General features: G+C 37.1%; 1 protein-coding gene across 6 annotated transcripts in view; it reads left to right on the forward strand.

Annotated features, from left to right (window-relative positions):
- Positions 1-21,774, forward strand: part of GRM5 (glutamate metabotropic receptor 5) — a 456,294-nt gene that overhangs the window by 300,870 nt on the left and 133,650 nt on the right. For all 6 annotated transcript variants that reach the window (XR_012497441.1, XR_012497444.1, XR_012497443.1 and 3 more), the window contains exon 4: positions 20,095-20,330. Coding sequence is in view for 2 of the 6 variants with exons in the window: in XM_074335624.1 (XP_074191725.1) it covers positions 20,095-20,330 (236 nt within the window). In the remaining 4 variants the exon portion in view is untranslated. The remainder of the gene's footprint in view (positions 1-20,094; positions 20,331-21,774) is intronic.

Raw genomic sequence — 21,774 nt, forward strand, 5'->3', positions numbered from 1 at the left:
GTTCAGAGGACTGGCTATGATTATAGTGGAGGAGATGTTCTGCAGGAGCTGACCCTACAGAGCAGGATTAACTTCAGCAGGGCTCTGGTGCCTGCCAAGTCTTCCCTTTGGGTGTATCATCCTTGGAGGCTGCCAAGTCATGCTCTGGCTGGATCCATAGCTAGCCACTAGGCACGCCAGCCTGGGGAATTCCTTGGAGGTGCCCCATCACAGGACAAGTTGCCCCATCACAGTACAAGTTTAGCTGCAGCCTATGTCCTACCAGGGCCACTAGGCATGAGCCACAAAGCAATCCACAGCTGGGTACCACCCATGCTGGACTTGGAGGTGCCTCAAGAGGCTCAGCTGTGAACCTAGACCAGCTGTGGTTTGTGCTGAGTTTGGGGTTTCTGAGCCAGAGGTACAGGACATGCTAAAGCTAGATGCTGCTTGTTTGGGTTTAGTGAATCTTTCAGAGATTTTTAGGAAAGTCTGCAGCATGATCCAAGACAAGCTGTTTGTACAGAAAAGACACTGGAAGCAGCTTGGTTGGTCCCGAAATTGAGGTGGAGCGGGGTCTCCAGGAATCACCTGGGGCAGGGCTTGCGAACAAATGGTGTTAGACAGGTTGATGGAGACTCAGATATGGCAGCCACCTGAGTTTCACGCCGGTAATGGTGAGGGCTCAGCAAAGAAATCATGGCTTCTGCCAGCCCTTCTGCCTGGGAGAAAGCTCCAGCCCTCACCCTGAAGTTAGACAACTCAGTTCCTCCCCGTATGTCCCTGGTGCCTTTTGAGCTGCTGCTCAGCACTGGAGCTCAGAGTGAGTGAGTCCGTCAGTGAATAAGTCCATGTGCAGTTGCTTTAAGAGGAGCACCAGGGACTGCAGACACCCTCATCTCACTCAGCCACAATCTTTGCTGGTTTTTGCAGCCATAAATTATGGGGACTTCTCTCCCTGGCCCTGGCACCCTGGGCTGGGGATCCTGGTGTGGGATTAGGACCCCTCACTTCTCCAGGGGATAACTCCTCAGCCAATATCGCTGATTTTGAATGGTCACATAAGGGCGTGGGACCAGCTCATTCCATGTCTCTGCCTCTCCTACCATTCTTAAGGTAGCTTCTTCTGTATGTACTAATAATATTTTTGTTGTTGATACAAATAATAGATAGCTCAACATAGACTGGCTTCATCATAAAAGAGAATTTATTAGTTCATGTAATGAACTAAGTGGTCAGATTTTAGGCTTGGTGTGACCAGGACTCTGACTCCATTTATTTCTGACTTTCCATGTTTCAACTTCCCTCTCAGGCTGGTTTCTCTTTCATGGTAGAAGAAAGCAATTAGCAGCTTTACAACCTCATAATATTGTCCAGAGGGAGAAAGAGAATATCTCTCATAGCTCCCAGTAAAGGTTCTGACTAGGCCAGGAGAAATATAAAATCTTATTATATTGACTAAGATAACCTAAAGCAATAACTGTGGCAATGGGAGAGATTGCCATGATTGACTGAAGCCAATCAGGGATCACCTCTGGAGTTAAAACATGTATTTACTACAGGAGAGGACAGCAGTGAATATTGACAGGAAAACACTATCTACTGTAAGTCAGGGTTTCTGTATAATGATGCAAATGTTTTATATGAATACACACACATACACACACACACACATACACACACACAGCGTGACAAACATAAATATACACATTTTAAGAAAGGGAAAAAACACTGTATTAATATGTCCTGATAACAAAAGATGAATACAAGTCACGTTTGACTTCTGCAATTACAAGAGATGCTCAAAGTGGTTGCCATCATCATCCAGACACTTCTGATTATGGTGAACTACTGCTTGAGCAACATTAACCAAAGTATTAAAATCTCTTAAAATATATGTACATTTTTGGCACCCCTGGCATATATATATATATATATATATATATATATATATATATATATATAAATACAGATATAAATATAAATATAAATAAAATATATGTTATATAATATATGATATATATTATATATCATATATAATATATGATATATCAGATATATATTATATATTGTATATATAATATATATGATCTTCTAGTCAGATAAATGCATACAGTCAAATTAACTTCATTGGATATTAACATAAGTAGAAATGTGAAAATACAGGTTGTGCACCAATAAAATAATTTAAAGAGTTATTAATTCATTTCTATAACAACTTGATATCATCTCATTACTCTATCTGCACTTCCATAGCTTTCAAGTATTTTTCAAGCAGTTAGGTAATCAAAAGAGATTATTTCCATTTGTAAAATATAAATTGCTTTGCTACAATTTCAGAAAAATAACCACTGAGTTCTTTCAACAAAAATGTCTATGGATTGGTCATCATTTGACCACAAGCATTAAAAGCAGTGCCTGGCACACAGTAGGTGCTAAATAAATAGATATTGATTGTATGAATGGATTAACTTCAGCTTTAAAATACATTAAGTTATCAAGTCTATAATTTTCACTTTAAATATACTCGCTTCTGTTATCTAACAGCTTAACAATGGAGTACGTGAGTTAAGGGATTTACTTTGTCTCATTCACTTTTTCATTCCAAAATTTATCAACAAAATTGAAAATCTGCTCTCTGAAATATACTATTCTAGGCAATAACTAATTTTCCTTATTTTTATACTTCGTATAGCATTCTACGCATATATAAATCATAGCCTTTATAATGTATGATTTGTCATCGATTAATTCAACAAATATTTATCAGTGTACTATTTTCCAAGTACTGAATTAAAAATATAAAAAGATATAATATCTGCCCTCAAGGAACTTAAGTGTGTAAGTGGTGGGGTGAGGGTGGATAAAGAATATCTTGTTTGTCATTGTAACTCACATGGGAACACATAGATATATAGTACCTAATAAACATTTGTTAAGTTTACAAATAATTCATTGAAGACTGAATTAATAATGTCCTTTGGAGAATTTTATAGCTCACTCAATTCCTCTGGAACGGATGGAAATGGGACTCCAGTCAATCATGGTTATAAATTCAATCAATTAGAGTAATAAAACACTGAATTAGATAAACTAAATTTTATGAGAGTGTTATAATAAAATTCAAGACATTAAATTAGGTTTTATGGAATGCTGGAACTTCCCTAAAAAATAAAATAGTTTGACTTTCCTACTAATTCCTGTTGCCAAGTTCTTTGTTAGAATTAACCTCAGGGCTTTTATCCAAGGGTTCGTGATATCAGAGGTGTACTTCCCAGCACCTCACATTTCTAACTCTTGAAACACTATGATTTTCTTACATGTGAGGATGCCCAGACCCTCAATTATAGCCATCTATTCTTTCTGCACTTACACCCTAAATCCATCCATCTCTGCGTTTAACCTCCCACACGGTCGCATTGGACTCCAAAGTCTTTCCTTTTGTTAATTGAGCAAATATTTATAGAATGCCTATTATGTGCCAAGATCATTACTTGACTCTGTATGTGAGGGATATAGTAGAATGAGTCCAGTTTTTGAAGTCTGGGTGAGTTAAGAGAAGTCTATACAGGGCAACTGGCTAGGGAGGAAAGAAAATAAGTTTGATTTTAGGTACACAGTTTCAGATGAGGATGAGACACCTTGTTAGAATAATCTGGTAAATAGTTATAATTGTTGAACATAATCTTTGGAGAGAGAGTTTAGGTCTTCATGGTGGCAATAGTTAGGATGGAATTCTTACCACCACTCACACATGCCATGAAAATCTCCAACCTTTTTCCTGATGATCCCCTTATCTGAAAAATCCAATTTTCCCAGCCTACACAAAATCTATGAATACATAAAATCTCAGTTCAAGTTCTTTCTTTTTCTTTAAAGTCTGTTCTGACTATCCTTATTCCCCTACTGTTGAACTTATCTTCTTGTGTTCATCATAACACCTGACACTTGCTTACAGATAGCCTTAGGTTGTTCTCAATTATTTTGTGTACCGAAAGCTCATCAACCAAGAAGACTTTAATCTTCAGTACAGAAAATATTACTTCCCCACCCTCAAATTTCCACAGGCCTGAAAGATCAGCATATCCTCCCAAGTCCTTATCCATTTAAGTTTCTAGCACATCTCTCTTCCCCTTCTCAAAAGAAAGCCCTCCCTCTTTAATAATTGTAACGCTCCTGTTTATCCAGTTTTAGGGAGTCCCTACATTTACAGCAATGAGCTAAGTGTTGATGCTATGGAACTAAAACACCATAAGAATTGCACTGTTTCTTGAAGAAGCGAGGCATATTAAACTATTGAAATGCAATGTGACATATGCTAAATTGAAATTAAATGCAGGGCGTTTAAGGTACAAAAATGCATATCACTTTCAGACAGGTGGGGTCACAAAAGGCTGAGAAGAAAAGGCATCTGAAATGAGATTAGCACAGGTAAATGTTAGTAAAAGGAAGAGAAGAGAGATGTGACTAGGCAAACATGAATGATTATTACAACTGATAGTAGGAAAAATTTGTAGAAACCTTGGTATCTTCTAAGAGTAAAAGTAATCAAGGCATACAGAAAGAACAGGAGAATGAGAGATCATATCGAGCAAGGACAACACCACAAAGGATCTTATGGTAAGGAGTTTGGACTTCATTAAAACAGAGAGAGTCAAAGAAAATGTTTAAGCAGAGATATAATATTAAATTTGTGTTTCATAAATCTCACCAATAACAGCAAAGGAAGACCAGTAGTACCTATTCCAAGTGAAAGAGGATGAGTTCCACACTAAATCTATCACTGGAGTGGTGAAAAGAAATAGGTTCCATAAAGAATAAGGACATGGAATCACCATCACTGTCCCTGGAAAGGGAGAACCCAGAAAGGAAGAATGAAACTGGCGCTTCCCTAAGACTCTGGTTTGAACAATTAGAGGAATAGTGGTAGCATCCATCTAGAGACATACAGCTGAAAGGGCAATAGTTTCTGTTGGGGAAAAAGATAAATATTATAGTTTTGGACAAGTTGTATTGGAGGTACTCCTGGACCGAGCTATCTCGTAGGTGTTGAATACTCTGATGTAGAGCTCAGGAAGATTAACAGGGCTGGAGGTAGAGATTTAGAAGTAACTGAATAAAAACGGTAATATGAAATCACAGGATGAAATGTAAAAGAGATTGTATAAAAGTACAGGTAAAAAATACCAAAGACAAAACCCCAAGGAACACTAATCCCTAAGATGCAGGGACAGGAAGAGAGGCTCACCCAGAGATTTCCAGAGAATGGAGAAGGCAGGGAAGTGAGAGGCGTGCCAGGATAGGATGGCACCACAGAAGCCACAGCATAAGAGATTTTCAAGGAGGAAGTGGTCAGTCATCTAAAATACAGCAGCAGAGAGTAACCTTCAATACCCCTTCCCTACCCAGATATAACCCAGAGTGATTCTCCACTTCATGCTGATATTTCTTAGATCCACCATATAAACAAGATGTGCTGATTTCCCCCTCCCCCTTCTCTGAATCTTCTCAATGCTTTTCTCTGTAAGTCTATGCCTTGCCCTCACATCTGCTTGTCTCAAACACTGCAACACAGTCTAGCAACCTATGCCACGTAACAACAACTTGTTTGTTGATTACATTTTTTTTTTTTTCAAAATAGTATGGTGTCTCCTGGTCTGGTATTACAGATATTAAACTGTGGACCATTTGGCCCTGTCTCCCCCTTGTCTGTTCCCTCTCATTGCCTGAGTTCATGTTTTCCACTAAAGATAAAACATACTTCCCTAAATACCGTTTTTCTCCCTTTTTACTTTTGAAACATGACTTTTGCTCTAACTGGACATTCAGGCATAAACAGCCAGTATATTTACACCATTTAGAAGCAAAAGTGAGCTAGAAAACTGATTTTATCAGCCTAAAAAACATATGTAAGAAATGAACTTGGTAAGATAAGAAACAAATGCATGTACTTCTCAGAAATAAATTATTCCCAAGTTGCCGGACTTCTCTGGGGTAACTTTAGTAATCAGACATTGGTCCAGAGAAGAATGACTGAACTGCCTCACTTCTCACTCAGAGTGTTGATTATTTTTGTTATTGGCTCTTCTGTATTGAATTGTGACTAAAATCTTACACTCCTCATTGTCAATAATTTAACAACTGCCGATTGTCATATTGTATCAGTTCTTTGGAACAATTTACCCCTTTCCAAAATATTCTCTAAGGAATAATGTCTCAGATGAGGGGATGCTTACACTGAAAAGAACAGGTTCTGTTTTTCCGATGCAAATGTATATGCATCTGTGTGTGTATACATGCATGTATATGTGCTTGCATGTGTTAGTATATGTATTGATGTGTGTACATGTGTGTGACTGTGTGTAAAACCCTAACTGCTCCAGAGGACAGATGCTATCAGTGTTTTTTATGGTTAGCAGAAAAGATAAGAGGATCATGTACCCAGTTAGATAAAAAAATATTCTATCAGATGAACATCACATAGGACTAAAACAATTCAACAAATAAATCACAAATAACAACAATAGCAAACAATCTCCTTTTATTAAAATGTTTACTGATACATGTTCAAGAGCTTCTGGTAGTAAAAATGTCTTTATTATAATTTAACATGATAATATATGGGTGCTTAAAATTAATCCGTTGAAGTGAAATTTAATTGAAAAGATTAGTGTTGCTTGGTGGGTAAGAAAAATAAATGCCCAGTCTATGCTGGCTCATGCCTAATGGCACATCTTGAATTCTTCCATCACTTAGAAGTCATGAATCCAGTATCCCACTCTCTGAATACGAATGCTTTTATCATCTCTTATTTCACTTTTACAACCTATTTTTTGCTTTTACCATTTCTTATTTTCACTGCCCTTTCTATGGTCTTACTCTCATAAAATGCCCTTGTTTTATGATGTCTTCATTTTTCCCTCCATCTTGCTTCAGGTCAGCTTGACTTTCTTAATCATCTTATGATTACTTGCACGACATTTTCAGTCACACCCTCAAATCTCTTGCATGCCTATCTTACACTTCACTCATTTAGCTAAATCCATTCTATAACCCACCTGTGGTAGTTCTATTTCTAACCTGTTGAGGACTCCTAGAGGAAATCATAGAACTCTACCCATTCTTTCACGGTCCACATCAACTTTGTCTTCTTCCTCCTTTTCTCCTTCAGTCTCGCTCCACTAAAATCTGGTGTCTGTCCTTACCACTGCACCAACATTCCCCAATCATGCCACCAGATCCTGAGGACAGTTTAAAGTCCTATGCTCTCTGTTGGCTCTAACACTGTTGGTTATATTGTTCCTTTTGAAGCTCTTGCATTTCCTGGCTTTGTGTTAGCTCTCTACTCCCCATCTCTACCCCCATTGTTCTTCTCTTCCCTTTTCCCTTTTTACATTTTCTTTATCAAAATACAAAATTTGAAAATAGGGTAACTTCCCCGCCATGTATTCTTTAAGTATTGGTATTATCTGGAATTCCACATTTCTCCCTTGCTCATTATACCACACTAAACACTCTCATTGGGTGATCACAGTCTCTCTAACAGTTTTACCAAATACTGATTTATTAACAACACTTAAATATCTCATGCCCCACTTCTCTAAGTTCAGATTATATGTATAACTGCAATCTTGACATAATCTCACAAGCATTTCAAAGTCACCACACCTAACACTAAACTCCCCAACACACGTTTCTCTTTAGTAAATGGTACTGATCACTCAAATAAGAAAAGTCAGAGTCATTCTAGCCTCCTTTTCCTTCCCTCCCACTCCACAAAATATCACAACAAACCCTGCCTCTTTGAACTTCTATATATAGTATTTCTTACTTTGTCCCTTTTCATCCTATGATCATCAGTGCTCATCCGTCCTCACATGAATTATTGCAATAGCCTCTTAATAATTGCACCTGCCTTTATTTCTTCAAATCTATTTGTTTAAAAGAGTCATCTATCAAAACTGTAAATTGAACTGTGTCAAATTCACATTTGAAATATCTGTGCAAACTAAACTTCTGGCCAGAGTGACTTAATCAAGATGGCGATGCAGATTGTTCCTGACTTCAGTGGCCCTCACAAGGAGACCAACTAGCAACTGTTTATAGACTAGACACTATTGTGAAAATCCCAGAAACCTGGGGTGAGGCTGAAGCATGCTGCAACACAGAGACTGAGCAGGATCATGTTAGAAGGGTAAGAGGGCTGCACTCTGACCGTATCACCCCTCGCCTAGGCCAGCAGAGCCCCACAGTGAGAAGGCCTTCCTGGGCCTATGGTTTCTCTAGTGGGGCGGGGGGGAAGCCCAAGGTGGACAGCTAGCTCCCCCAATGTTTACAGGTGCTACCTAGGAGGCACACTTGGGTCTCACCTCACAGAGATCACTGGAGAAATCTGTGGGTCTTGACCACTGAGAATCAGACAGAAACAGAGGAGAAACAGAGGGTTTACAGCAACCAACACTCAGGTGTTGGCAGACCATGGTGCTCCTTGCAGCTCTGCCTGCGTGGAGATCCCAGACCGTGGCTCTGTCCATCTGCAGAGCTGAGCTGGTGGCCCTGTCTGTCCAGGAAGCTAGGTGGGCAGTTCTGCCAAATGCAGGTCACCAGCCAATGAGCTCTGTCAGCCTTGGAGCCTCACCTAATGGTTTTGTTCCAATTGTTTAGCCTCACAGCCTTGCATTTCAACGAACTGCCACATACCTCGAAGGGAAAGTCTTACCTCAGTACATTTGTTTTTGTTTCTCTCTAGGACCTTGGTTCCTTAAGTCCTGGATGACTAGATAGCTTTATGGTAGCATAACTAGACTTTTTTTTTTAAGTTTATTCAGCCGTTCTTGTTCTTTTCAGAGGAAGTTTGTCTAATCTATCATAGCTAGAAATGGAAGTAGCTGGTTAGTCCTAATATGTGCCACACGTTCAATCTATTTGGATTGATTACGGGGCATACAGCATCTAAAATTTTCAGGCTTTTAGGTTCTGACGTTTATCTGGCTTCTTATATAGTGACTATTTCTAAAATTTAATCTCATACCCAGAATAGTTTTTGATTATTTACTGGTCTTCTACAGCTTCTGAGTTTTCAGCAGTAAACCATATGTGATAGATGAGAGGAGTTAACAATAGACTTGCTTTCGGTGTGTGTCATGGGGATATTTTGTCACGGAAAAACATGTTGCCTCAAAGTGAAATGTGAATTGAAGACAATCCATTCTGCGTTTATACAGATATCAAGGTCTCTAGGGCATCTTGTAATAGCTCTTTTCCTTGTGAGTAGAGAGACTCTTCATAACTTCCCTAACACTACACAAATGGGTATTTTATCAGAAGATGAATACAATGGTTTAAAGCAATTATTTGTTTATAGTTTCAGGGAGAAAAAAAAAGAAAACAATTCCAAGGTGTGTGGGATACATGGATGTGTGTAAAACAGAAATTAAAATAACTCTTCTCTACATTTTCACAAACAAAACCTGGTAATGTTGGACACAGACTTGGATCAAAGACCATATTAGTGGGTTGTACTGGTTCAGTTTTGGTTTCTAGATTTAAGTAAACTGAGTTTGAAGCCTGTATATCGCTGGGTGACTTACTACTTTTCAAGCTGAAGTTTCGTCATGTAAAATGTGAAAATCTAAAAATATCTAACTGATGGGATCATACTATATAAGTATATATAACACCTGGCAGAGAGGAAAATATATATAGTGGTTAGAATGATTCCAGGCAGACAGCAAACCCTAAATACATGAATATTCTTACCACACTATAAGTTTTCACTTGCGAGGCTCTAACGCTGAAGCGGGTAGGGGATGAGTTTTTTTCTTCTTTGTAACCCTCATACGTAGGGCTCTGTAGAGAAATTGGCATATGCAGTGTTGCTTGTCAGGTTTTGCTAAATGAAAGAGTAATGTCAAATAGTACAGAAAGGTTGAAGAGAGTACGGGGAAAAAATATTAAGTCAGAAATTATGAAGTCGCTGGTGACCTGTTATAAGAAATAAGGGAAGAAGATATATTGAGGGCAGGGTGGTTATATTAATCAACATCATCATGAAGTCTGCCTTATTCCTTAGAATTTAACTGCTGTTCAAACAAAATATTGACTAGCATAACTAGACTGAGTATTGTGCTTAGCTTAGCAGCATAATAGGAGAAATGAGTCCAATTCAGTGGAAGAGGGGTTTGCACACTGAAAACTGGAAGGTTATCCTAAGCAAGGAAGCTTCATGAGAAAACATAAAACGGGTTATATAAGACTGTAGATGCAATAGCCGGCTCATAATGTGCTTCCTTTGTTTAACTGAATCATTTAGCTTACTATATTGCACATTTTATGCAGTTGCCTCAATTTCTGCATTTCTCCTAATGGCTAGAATGTGCCAAGAAATAGACTGTGTAATTCACAAAATAATCTATTTACACAGATTTTTATCAGCTTCTCCTCTGTGAAGGATGTGTATGGTAAGGAAGCATTCCTGGAGGGATAAGACTTTAAACGTGAGGGAAGAATGCCTGCCGTCCTAGCGCCTACATTGAGGCAGAATGGATATCCCACCCATTCTAAAATGTTTAATGTTTCCATCATTTTCTATACCCCCCAAATCTTGGAAGTCAGTCTACACTGACCAAATCCATACTTAGGTCACACCTCCTAAGATTGTATTCCTTCTAATACTAGCACATTTGGCCTTCCAAGTGAGGAAATACAGAAGAGAGCTGGGAAATTGGTAATAACTTTCTGCGGCTGTGTAATGAAATGCCACAAATTTAGCAGCTTCAAACACTATTCTTTTTATTATCTCATACTTTCGGGAGGTCAGGAATCCATGTATGGCCTAAGTGAGCTCACCACTTAGGGTTAGAAATGTTGAAATCACGTGTTAGCCAAACTGCATTCTTTCCTGGAGGCATTGTGGAAGAATCTGCTCCCAAGCATACTTAAGTTTTGGGCTGAATTCAGTTCCTTTTGGCTGTAGGCCTGAGTCCCCCTTTCCTTGCTGGTTGTTACCCAGGGATCACTGTCAAGCCCTAGAGACCACCTGCATTCCTGTACACAAAGCGCCCTCCATCTTCAAAGCCTTCAGTGGAGCATCTCCTCCAGCTCTCTCATGCCAAATCCCCCTCACCTTTGAATCTCTTTGTCCAGGAAGAGCCAGTCACTTTTCAGGGATCACGTGATTAGGTCAGACTTGCTGAGGATAATCTCCCTATTTTATGGTCAATTTACTTGGGACCTTAATTACATCTTGAAAATTCCTTCACAGCAGCACCTGTCTAGATTAGTGTTTGATTGAAAAAGTAGGAGAAGGTGTGTGTACACAAGAGCGTAGGAATCTTGGATCCATGTGCTACCTATGCAACTCAACCCTACTACTCAACCCTGCGCTCGCTCCCTATCCTCCACTCCATGCCTCTTAAATGCCATCCTTCATAAGAAACATTTCTCAGTGCCGTCATCATTGTATGCCATTGCTGTGGGGGCTCTGTGAAGTATGGAAAGCACAGGAGTTTTGGAGCTAGAAAGATCTGGGTTTAAATCCCCTCTCTATTTGCTGTGGGATTTTGAGTAGATTATTGAATCCCTCAGAGCCTCAGTTTCCTCAATGGTAAAAACTAAAGCTAATAATAATTACCTTTAAGGCCTGAAGAGAATTGGGAAAAGTAATACAAGGGCAATCACCTGTCCTATACTAGACATATAGCAAACTTTACATTCCTGGCTTTCATTTTTCTCTTGAATGTTCTGATATAGCTACCCCCCATCCACATCTACTTACTCTATATAAAGCCTTGGAAATGGGAAAAATTACGTTTATAAACCCCAGAGAGAAGTTAATTTTCAGTAAATAACCTAACCAAATTTTAAAAAATTCTACATTGTGCTTCCTTTTGTAATTAAACAATTCACTAGTGTTGACTGGTGTTAGCCATTAGAACTTTTATTTAAAAGCACAATATCCTTCCTTGCTTTTCAACTAGTATTTAGAGATTCTAAGACCTCCTACTCCCCCATGGGGGGAAGGGAGGAATATTATATGAGGACAGCTAAGTAGTCAGTAGACTCCCACAATTAGGAAAACAACAATCCCAAAATATCTGTTAAAATGCTATCAGTAAGAGATTTGGCAGGATGATGATTACATGTGGGTAGAACAGCAGTTTCCATAATAATTATGTGGATTGCAAACAGGTTTTGAAAAAATAAAAATAAAAAATGCTGAGAGGTGGCCTAATGAATGTTCTCATTAACCTTAATAGCATCAGGTAGAGAATGGACAGGATCATTTTGAAGGGTCATTTTATAAGGCACATCTGACACTTTTTTTTCTTAATTAAAAATGAATATATGCATTTATCTGAAAAGAATTCTCTATAATTTGAAGTTTTTAAAGTCTGATTTTTTAATATCATATAACATTTCTTGAGTACTTATTATGTGCCAGACATTATAATAACAACAATAAGGAGATATCCAACACATAAAATTTTGTAGGCTACTTGGGAATATAGAAATAAATGTACCTAACTTTAATACGATGACAAATGCAAAACTAAGCACATCATGTTACCTCTATGAGAGCAGAAATCTTGTTTTCTTGTTTACTGTTATACCACCACATTTAGAATATTAGTTACCCAATACTTGTTCAGTTTATGAGGGAATAAATGTCACGGTATTTTGGAAGCAGAGAGAAGGGAACTGTTGAGCCCAGGGGAGCTTGAGAAAGGTTTTTATAAGTTGCATTCCAGCTCAGTCTGTCTGCTTGATGGATAAGTTGGATTTTATCAAATCAAGAAACACATGAGGAGGTAAAAGGATGGCACTCTGTGCAGAGGGAATAGCATACTCAGGGGCTTGGAGGTGCAAAAGTGTGACATATTCGAGAAGTAAGAATCAAGATACAGGATGTGGAGTACAGCATAGGGAATAGAGTCATTAGAATTGTAACAGCTTTATATGATGTCAGAGGGGTAGTAGATTGGGGGTGGGTTATCACTTTGTGAGGCGTGTAAATGTCTAGCACATTGTTTTGTACACCTGAAACTAATAAAAAAATAATAATACTGTGTCTCTAATATACAACATGTGTGTGGTTAGTGTCAGCAGTACCAATATCATCATGATAAGCAGGACTAAAGAATTTAATGCCCAAGTATAACTGTGTATGCCTGGCACACCCAATCCTCACCACCAAACCACAACTCCCCCTCACTCTGTTCACATCTCCCTGATACAAATTTAATGACTGTAAGAATAGTCATTCTAATGCTACATTTTAAGTCCAGTATTGCTCCTTTTGAAACACTTTGAGGTAATTTATTTATGCTGTATACCCATGGGAGATGCCTCCCCAAGAACTGTGGAGTTATACTAAATAATCATGTTGCCATTTGACAGTTCAACTAATGACATCCTCCTACCCATTGTATGTGATTAGCCTTCCATGTAAATAAATTAAGAAATTGTAAATGTAAGAACTAAGAGTTTGGAAACACCTAGAATACTGATTGAGGTGATCAGGGAATAATCTTAGGGAGGCAGGGCAGGAATGTGATTTTCAGGAAGTGAGGATTCAATGACTAGAAACCTAATGAATTGTGCTTGTGGAAAGATGGAGTAGGAAAGATGTTCTGTCTGTAGGAAAAATGAGGAAATTTCCAATGGGCTGGAAGTCGGCATTGCCCATTGAAGCAGGTCATGCCTAATGGACTATTGGCTCCTTGAGGGCATGTACTGGAACCTACCACAGTGTCTATACAGATTGAATGCACAGAATAGGGATTCAAAATGCTTATTAAGTTAATAGATTGGAATGAATAGAACATGGAGACTTACTAAAGAATCACCCAATGCAATTTTCCATGCTACATGTATTTTTATGTTTTCTATAGCAGTAACTTAAAACATACATTGACAGAAAATGAGAAAAGGAATGAAAGATTATACTGTCTGCATTTTACAGATTTAGATTTTTATAACGGAGACAAAATTTAAAGTTATTTAGCATCTCTACACTAATATTCAATAATTCATAAACGTTTTTTCTTCATAATTTTCTCAGAATTATTTTTATTCCTCAGTTTTCCACATTCCAGAAATATATTTTGATATTAAATCTAGTGATAGTAAACCCTGCAGTAATTGTTATATAGCCATAACCATTTGTATGCTTTATATACCAGTAATCCAATACAATGAATGATAAACATAATAATTCTCAAGTTAAAATATTTATATTATAGGAATACAATGGTATAGAGTATCCGATCTTTACAGTTCTATATTTTTTTGTTTTTTTCTCATTTGTTTGACTGCCAACAGCTATTATTCAGCATACAAAAGCATAAACAATAGAATTGGGTGGGTTAATATGGTGCTGGAACCACATGTAACAAAACTGTTAACTTGTTGTTTTTTTTAACATTCAAATCTATTGTATGTGTACAGGATAGATGGATATCCAGGAGAAAATAAATTCTAGAGAGCATATAAAGGGAAATATGATCATTGCAGACCCCAGCTTGTATTAATTTCTTACGTTTTCACCCTAAACTTATTCTCTTCCTGTATTTTACAATCTAGGACATGGAGCTACAATAGCACTTACAATATCACTAATCTTCTCCCACAAACCATAAAAATTCCCCTTTACCACCTATTATCCACACATCTAGTCCTAGAGATTCCTAGAATTCATTACAAATAAGGCTCTTCATCCCCACTGCTACCGTGTTTCCCTGAAAATAAGACCTACCCCGAAGATAAGCCCCAGTTACGAACGTCAGCCAGATGGACGCATTTAGTACGTTATGACAATGTTCCAGAAAAAGATGACATGACTGTTTTGAATAAATGTCGATTGTTGTACGTGAAAAAATAAGACATTCCCTGAAAATCTTCCCTAATGTGTCTTTTGGAGCAAAAATTAATATAAGACCCCGTGTTATTTTCAGGGAAATACGGTATATAAGACCCAGTCTTATTTTCAGGGGAACACGGTACTGCTTTAATTCAGTCTTGCATAGATTTCCAAGGCTATTGCAACATATTGTCTAACTTGATTCTCTAACAGACGTCTACAACCACTCTGATCTGTCGCTCACACTGCTACCACAGTTCATCCAATTCTCATCTCTCTTTATATCATTTCCCCCTTAGAAGTCACCTCTAGCTCCTCCTTACCTAAATGATGAAGTTCAAGACTTCTGAGATGGTACAAAAGACCATTCACAGTTGGTCTTCCTCAACTGACTTTCTCCTTAGTTCACTATCCTGTACACTATACATAGCAACAATGCTTAATATTCACTATTCCCTGATTCACAAATACCTTCCCATTTTCTAGAATATTTCAAAATACTATTATTGCTCCATTATCCATGTTTTTCAAACTCAGTTCAAATTTTCTCTTTCTTCCTATGAAGGTGGGTCATGGTTCATATCTATAACAATACTCATTTTTATGTGGTCATTTATTTATATATCTGTCCTCCTCTCTCATTCTTTCTCTAGACTATGAGCTCTTGGAGTATAGTATCTAAAACTTATTTAACTTATGTTTTCTCAGTTTCAATACAATTTCAACACATAGTAAATGTGGTAGATTGCATTTTTCTTCCCAATATTCACTCATACTCTCGAAGGTAAAAATCATACATACCTATCCCATTCAGGTCAGGTTTGGCCATATGACTTGCTTTGGTCAATGAAATGTGTGTCACTTCTAAGCAGAACACTTAAGAACCATTGCATGGTTCCATTACACTTTCTGTTTTTCTCCTCTATAAGGCAGGCCATATCCCAGAAGGAAACTGCTCTTTCAGACTATAATTCAGAATGAAGGTGACATGGAAAAGAATCACAGGCTTTTTGCAGGGAGAAAAACAGAAATGTTTGTTCCAAACCACTGAGATATTGGAACTGTTCACTGCCACAAAATAATTTAGTCCAAGATAGGTACATATTTAATAAATGTTGAACAAAATAAGGAAAGTTATAGAGATATAGAAGATGAATTTTGACTGGAGAATTCCATAGTCACTTTTGCTTTAAACAAGAGCTTTCTATTGAAAACAGATCAGAATCAAACTTTTATGATTTGCTAATTATGAGAATTAATGGGAACTGTAGTTTGAGAGGAGAAAGGGGGAAGGCTATGTTTATATATTTTGGTAAAGAAATCTTAGGAAGAAAGTGAAAGTAAATTCTTGCTATAAGAGCATGTCCTTAAGATGTCTGCAGGGAAGATTTAAAGGAAAATAAGGCTATCTACTGAGGAGGTGTTTTGAGAATGGGTGCATATTGAAGATTGCTCCTTATTTAAGCCAACCTAAGTTAAAGGTGTTTTTTCCTGTTTCAAATGTCCAACTTACTCTATTTCTATAGCCAAATAAAGACTGGATGCCTGACTAAAAGAACATCCAAATTTAGAATATATATGTATACTCAATTTTTGTTATTCACAGTAGTTATGTTCTATATACATGCACCAAACACTGAATTAGTGAATACTGACCATTGCCCCTACGGGAAATATAGGTTTACATTTCTGTGAGTTTCTAGGCACCATTTTTATCAACTGTCCAATACGTAACAGTGCTTTATGTGTGTTCCCGTCTAAAGGCACTGATTTCATATAGATTGTGGTTCATAATGTTAAACTCAGAGAAAATAGCACTTTACTCATGCCTGAATGCAGCTGATTTAATGTATACATTTTCTATGTAAGGTGTACCACAGCCTTCTTGCACTTGTGAACTATAGAGCTAAACATGCACTATGTTTGGGGGTTATTTTAACAGAGAAATCAACAAAACACACACACACACACACACACACACACACACAAGGATCGACACTGAGTAGACCATGAACAAGACACATGAAAGATGAAACAAGAAAGCAGAGGTTTGCCTTATTCAATCTCAGCTGGGAATGTGCACATAAGGAGACACTGCCAATCTGTGCATATCTGCCGATGACTGCAAAAGTGCCATGAGTATTGATTTGGGGGCTGCAGTTTGCAAATAAATTTTAGCAATTAACTGAATTTGCAGATACAGAATCTTCAAATAATGAGGATTGACTCATTGTCAGAGATACAGAAAAAAATAATGAGATAGATTATGAGGAGACGGATAAAATGCCACCCAGTGAGAAAAGAAAGAAATTAGATGGATGGATGGATGGATGGATGGATGGATGGATGGATGGATGGATGGACTGATAGGTAGGTAGGTAAGTAAGTAGGTAGTTAGACAGATGATAGATAGATAGATAGATAGATCTAGAAAAGTGCTTTAAATGTGATACCTCTTCTGTTTGTTTCCCTATCTACCCCCCCCCTTTTTTTCCTGATTTGGTAAAATATGTCACCCAAACGCATTAAAGTAATGCCAGAATCTTGACAGTCCACTCTATCAATGTACTTGAAAGCATTAGACAGTAGAAAAGTAAGCTCAAGTTTTTCTTGGCATTTCACTTTACTTACTTTATTCCTTACTTACATACACCCTATCATCTTAACAAAAATCATGAAAGAACACTTTTAGGAAAATGTTATTATTTAATAACCTGAATTCAATACAGCACCATCTAACTTAGCCGGCATGGAATGAACTTCCTTGAGATTTACGCAGCAGATATTCCCCAATAAGTTTAAATAGAATAACCCTGTTTTATCACATAGATACTGGAATTTTCTGTTTACACACAAACTCTTCTATGAGTTTTATTTTGCTGTTGAATGAAAACATATGGACCAAAGTTATTTTAAACTCACAACTGTAACTTATAGGCTCCTAATAAAATATCATCTCTGGCTAAATTCTTAAGCGATCTATACCTTTAAAAAAAAAAAAAAAAGCTAAAAAATATGATGAGAGATGAGTGATTTAACACTCTGGTTCTGACAGGTTTTTTTTATGGAAATATTACCCCAAAAATGTTTATCAAGACAGGCTTTTCCAATCCCCATTAAATTCAATGAATGAATTGTGAAGGGTAAATAAGACCCATTGTAATCTTACATTTCTTATGTAATATTCACAATCATAATGTTACATAAGAGCAAGCTAGAATTAACAAAAGGAGCAATTTAAATCCCTTCTTCCTTGGAGAATGGTGCTTGACAAATAGAGTTTCCTGTCCCATTTGCAGCACGCCCAGGCATCTCCTCAAGTGCCAATGAGACCCACACTCTCATATCAGTGATATAATAAACCCTCCAAAACAGAGGGGAAAAATGAGGCAAACAAGCCCACTTCATTTCAACTTGTCAGCTTTAAATAAATTCTTCTGCAGCTGAAAATGAGTAACTTGAGGGAAGAAAATGTGTGAAATAATGAAATTTAACACTGGGACAAAACATATTGCATTATTACTTTTTTCCTGATCTGCCAAGAAGTTTTTGAAATTTCAGCATAGATAAATTTTAATGAAATACCTTCTTGTCAAAGAGGACTTAGAGGAAGAAATGGTTTATTTTGTTTATTTTCTTTTCTACCCACCAAGGTCTTAGGAAACATCTCACGTTGTCTCAAGCCCCTATGATATCTTAATACATAATCTATGACCTTTGAAACAACTCTCATTATCAATTTTTAAGTCAGCGTTGATGTAGCAGAGCATACTGAAAAAAACTAAACGGCTTCTTTTCATTTACATTAATTAATTACTTCCATAATAGTTTCCCTGGCACTGATTTTACGTGCAAAATATTGGAGCATCCTTTCTGCCTATAAAAATAAAGGACAGAAATGCATTTGAAGGAGACAACAATAAGTTAACAGTCTGACACATAGAAATATCTGAACAGCAATGAAGTAAACATTGATTGTTAATGTAAATCCTGTCCTTCATCCTGTTCCCCGTGCCCACTCCCCCACAACCCAGTTTTCTTCAAACACTTTCCTGCTTTGCATTCAGGAGGCTCCAATCTATTCTTCCCTTCAAACCTTTCCATATTCCTTCTCCTCCCTCTTTGGTGCTATTTTTTTTTTTATTGTTAAGTTGTCCCTTCACTTTCTTTATATTTCCTGAAAGAGCTGTTGCACCTCTTCAATGGAAGGACAGTGCCACTGAGTCCCAGCACATATATAACACAAGTTGTACATATTTCAGTGGGAGAGAGGATGGAAAAAGCCATGTCTTTTCTGTCCCGAGATGTGACCAAGTTTGATACAAACATCATTTCATATCTATTGTTTCCAATATTCCAAATAAGCTTAGAATACTTTTCCTTATTCTGTTATACTCTTACCATTATAACATGAACTCTCTGATTTCAACTCTTTTAGAATTCCTAGATTGCTGTGAATGGCCAGTGCATGGAATGATAGTGTTGAGTATGATCCCTGACACCATCCTCAATGACACATTGTTCAGTTTTTTCAATCACTCTAAAAAGTAAACCGTAATTTCATATGTGTATTTTAAATGTATTAGAGAAGTAACATAGGATAAGAAAGAGTATATGGACTATGGACTACAAAGGACTTCAGTTTGAGGCTCTGAGGCTCTGACAAATCAATATTTAATAGAATGACCATAATCAGCAAGTTTTTTTAACGTCTCTGTAATTCACTTATAAAATGTAAAAAAAGAGCGAGAGAGAGAAAGAAAGAAAGAAAAAGAAAAAAAGAGTATCATGTCACAGAATGGTTAAACTAATAGTAGACGTGTTTTTAAAATATTTTTAATTCTTATTTTATGATCATTATAATAAATACTGTAAAGGAAAAGAACGTGTTTACAGTTAATGTGACCTAGTTATAAAATGTTCAGTAAATAGTATGAATCAGTGATATTATGCAGCTTCCAGGCATACACTCTGTTTTGCAATCAGTGAAATGCTGCCAGAGCATTAGGTTATTCTCTGCAGTTCAAGGTAAGTGAGGTTGGTGCCTTCCAGCACTCTTCAGCCCAAAGTTTCCATTATGTTTCACATTTTTTTTCTAACAAGCTGCTATCTCAATCATCATGCAGGTGTAATACAAGACCATGGTGTGGCCTGAGGTAGCCATTTAATTACATCTTTTTCAAAAGGAAAACCAATGGAATCATTTGCTTAGAAGATATCTGTTCTAAACTAAGGGATTTTCTGTTTCCCCACAGTGATGGCTGGGCTGACAGGTATGATGTGACAGATGGATATCAGCGAGAAGCTGTTGGTGGAATCACAATCAAGCTCCAATCTCCTGATGTCAAGTGGTTTGATGATTATTATCTGAAGCTCCGGCCAGAAACAAACCTTCGGAACCCTTGGTTTCAAGAATTTTGGCAGCATCGTTTTCAGTGCCGACTGGAAGGGTTTGCACAAGAGAACAGCAAATACAACAAGACTTGCAATAGTAAGCAGATTTATTGTTTCATTTAAAGTGGACAAGGCTAAGGCTCCAATTGAAGTAAACTGTGTCATGGGGAAAGTGGCTGTAATATGTTAGAGAGGAAGACTCATGTATGAACAGTGGGGATTGCTACTTATAGTGATAAACAGGTTTCATTCTAAGAAAAACATCAGAACAGTGTTCACTCTATTGAGATTCAAAATGTTTAGATTATTTATATTTATATCATTCAAAAAATTGTCACTGCGGTGAAAGGATAATGCGAGCTTCAGAGTGGGACTATCCTTAATGTCCTCGATGGCATCTATGTTCTGCTCATTTTGATTATCTTTGGTAGTTGGCACAGTGCGAGGCACATAGTAAGGAATATCTATCTATATATATGTATATGTAGATAGATAGATAGATAGTAGAGATAGATAGATAGATAGATAGATAGATAGATAGATAGATAGATAGATAGATGATAGATAGATAGATAGATAGTTACACACACACACCAGGGGTGGCAAAAAATGTATACACATGACTTGTATTCATCTTTTCTTATCAGTATACATTTAGTAGTTTTTTCCTTTCTTAAAATATGTATACATTTTTTGTCACCCTCTGTGTGTGTGTGTGTGTGTGTAGATAGATAGATAGATAATTTATTTAATATTGTTTAATACATATATTAAATATATATGCATATATATATACACATATATATATAAAGAATTAATAAGTGAATATTGAAGGAGAAAGCCAACTTCTACTTGCACCAATAAATCATAATAGTAGCAGAGATATGCTATAGATAATCATGATATATCAAGATATAGAACCTGAACAGGGCCATTCATTAAATCATTCAGTAAATATAGCAAATATTGCTTTAGCTGTTGGGGTAGCAAGATGAGGAGAACCAGTTCCTGCCTTCAAGGGGTTTAGTGTCTATTGAGGGAGGTAGTCATGTTAACAAAAATATGCGATTCAGCATTGTCAGTGCTATAATGGTTAAATAAAAGGTTTGGTTATTATTATTTGTGGCATGTCCAAAATAAATCTTTAATAACCAGGTAGGACCAATATTTATATATGTGACGTCGGATAATTAACTTCGCCAACTTGTTACAACAATGTTGCTAACCTTTTTATGATATCAGAGGGATTATTCATTATGAATTTGTACCAACTGGACAAACTGTTAACCAAGTTTACTATTTGGCAGTGCTGCAGGGCTACATGAAAAAGTTAGACGACCTGAACTTTTCACCAACAATTCATGGCTCTTACATCACGACAATGTACCAGCTCACACGGCACTGTCTGTGAGGGAGTTTTTAGCCATTAAACAAATAACTATATTGGAGCACCCTCCCTACCTGATCTGGCCCCCAATGGCTTCTTTCTTTACCCAAAGATAAAGGAAATATAGAAAGGAAGACATTTTGATGACATTCAG

Source organism: Rhinolophus sinicus, linkage group LG06, assembly GCF_036562045.2.
Source record: "Rhinolophus sinicus isolate RSC01 linkage group LG06, ASM3656204v1, whole genome shotgun sequence".
NCBI lineage: Eukaryota > Metazoa > Chordata > Mammalia > Chiroptera > Rhinolophidae > Rhinolophus > Rhinolophus sinicus.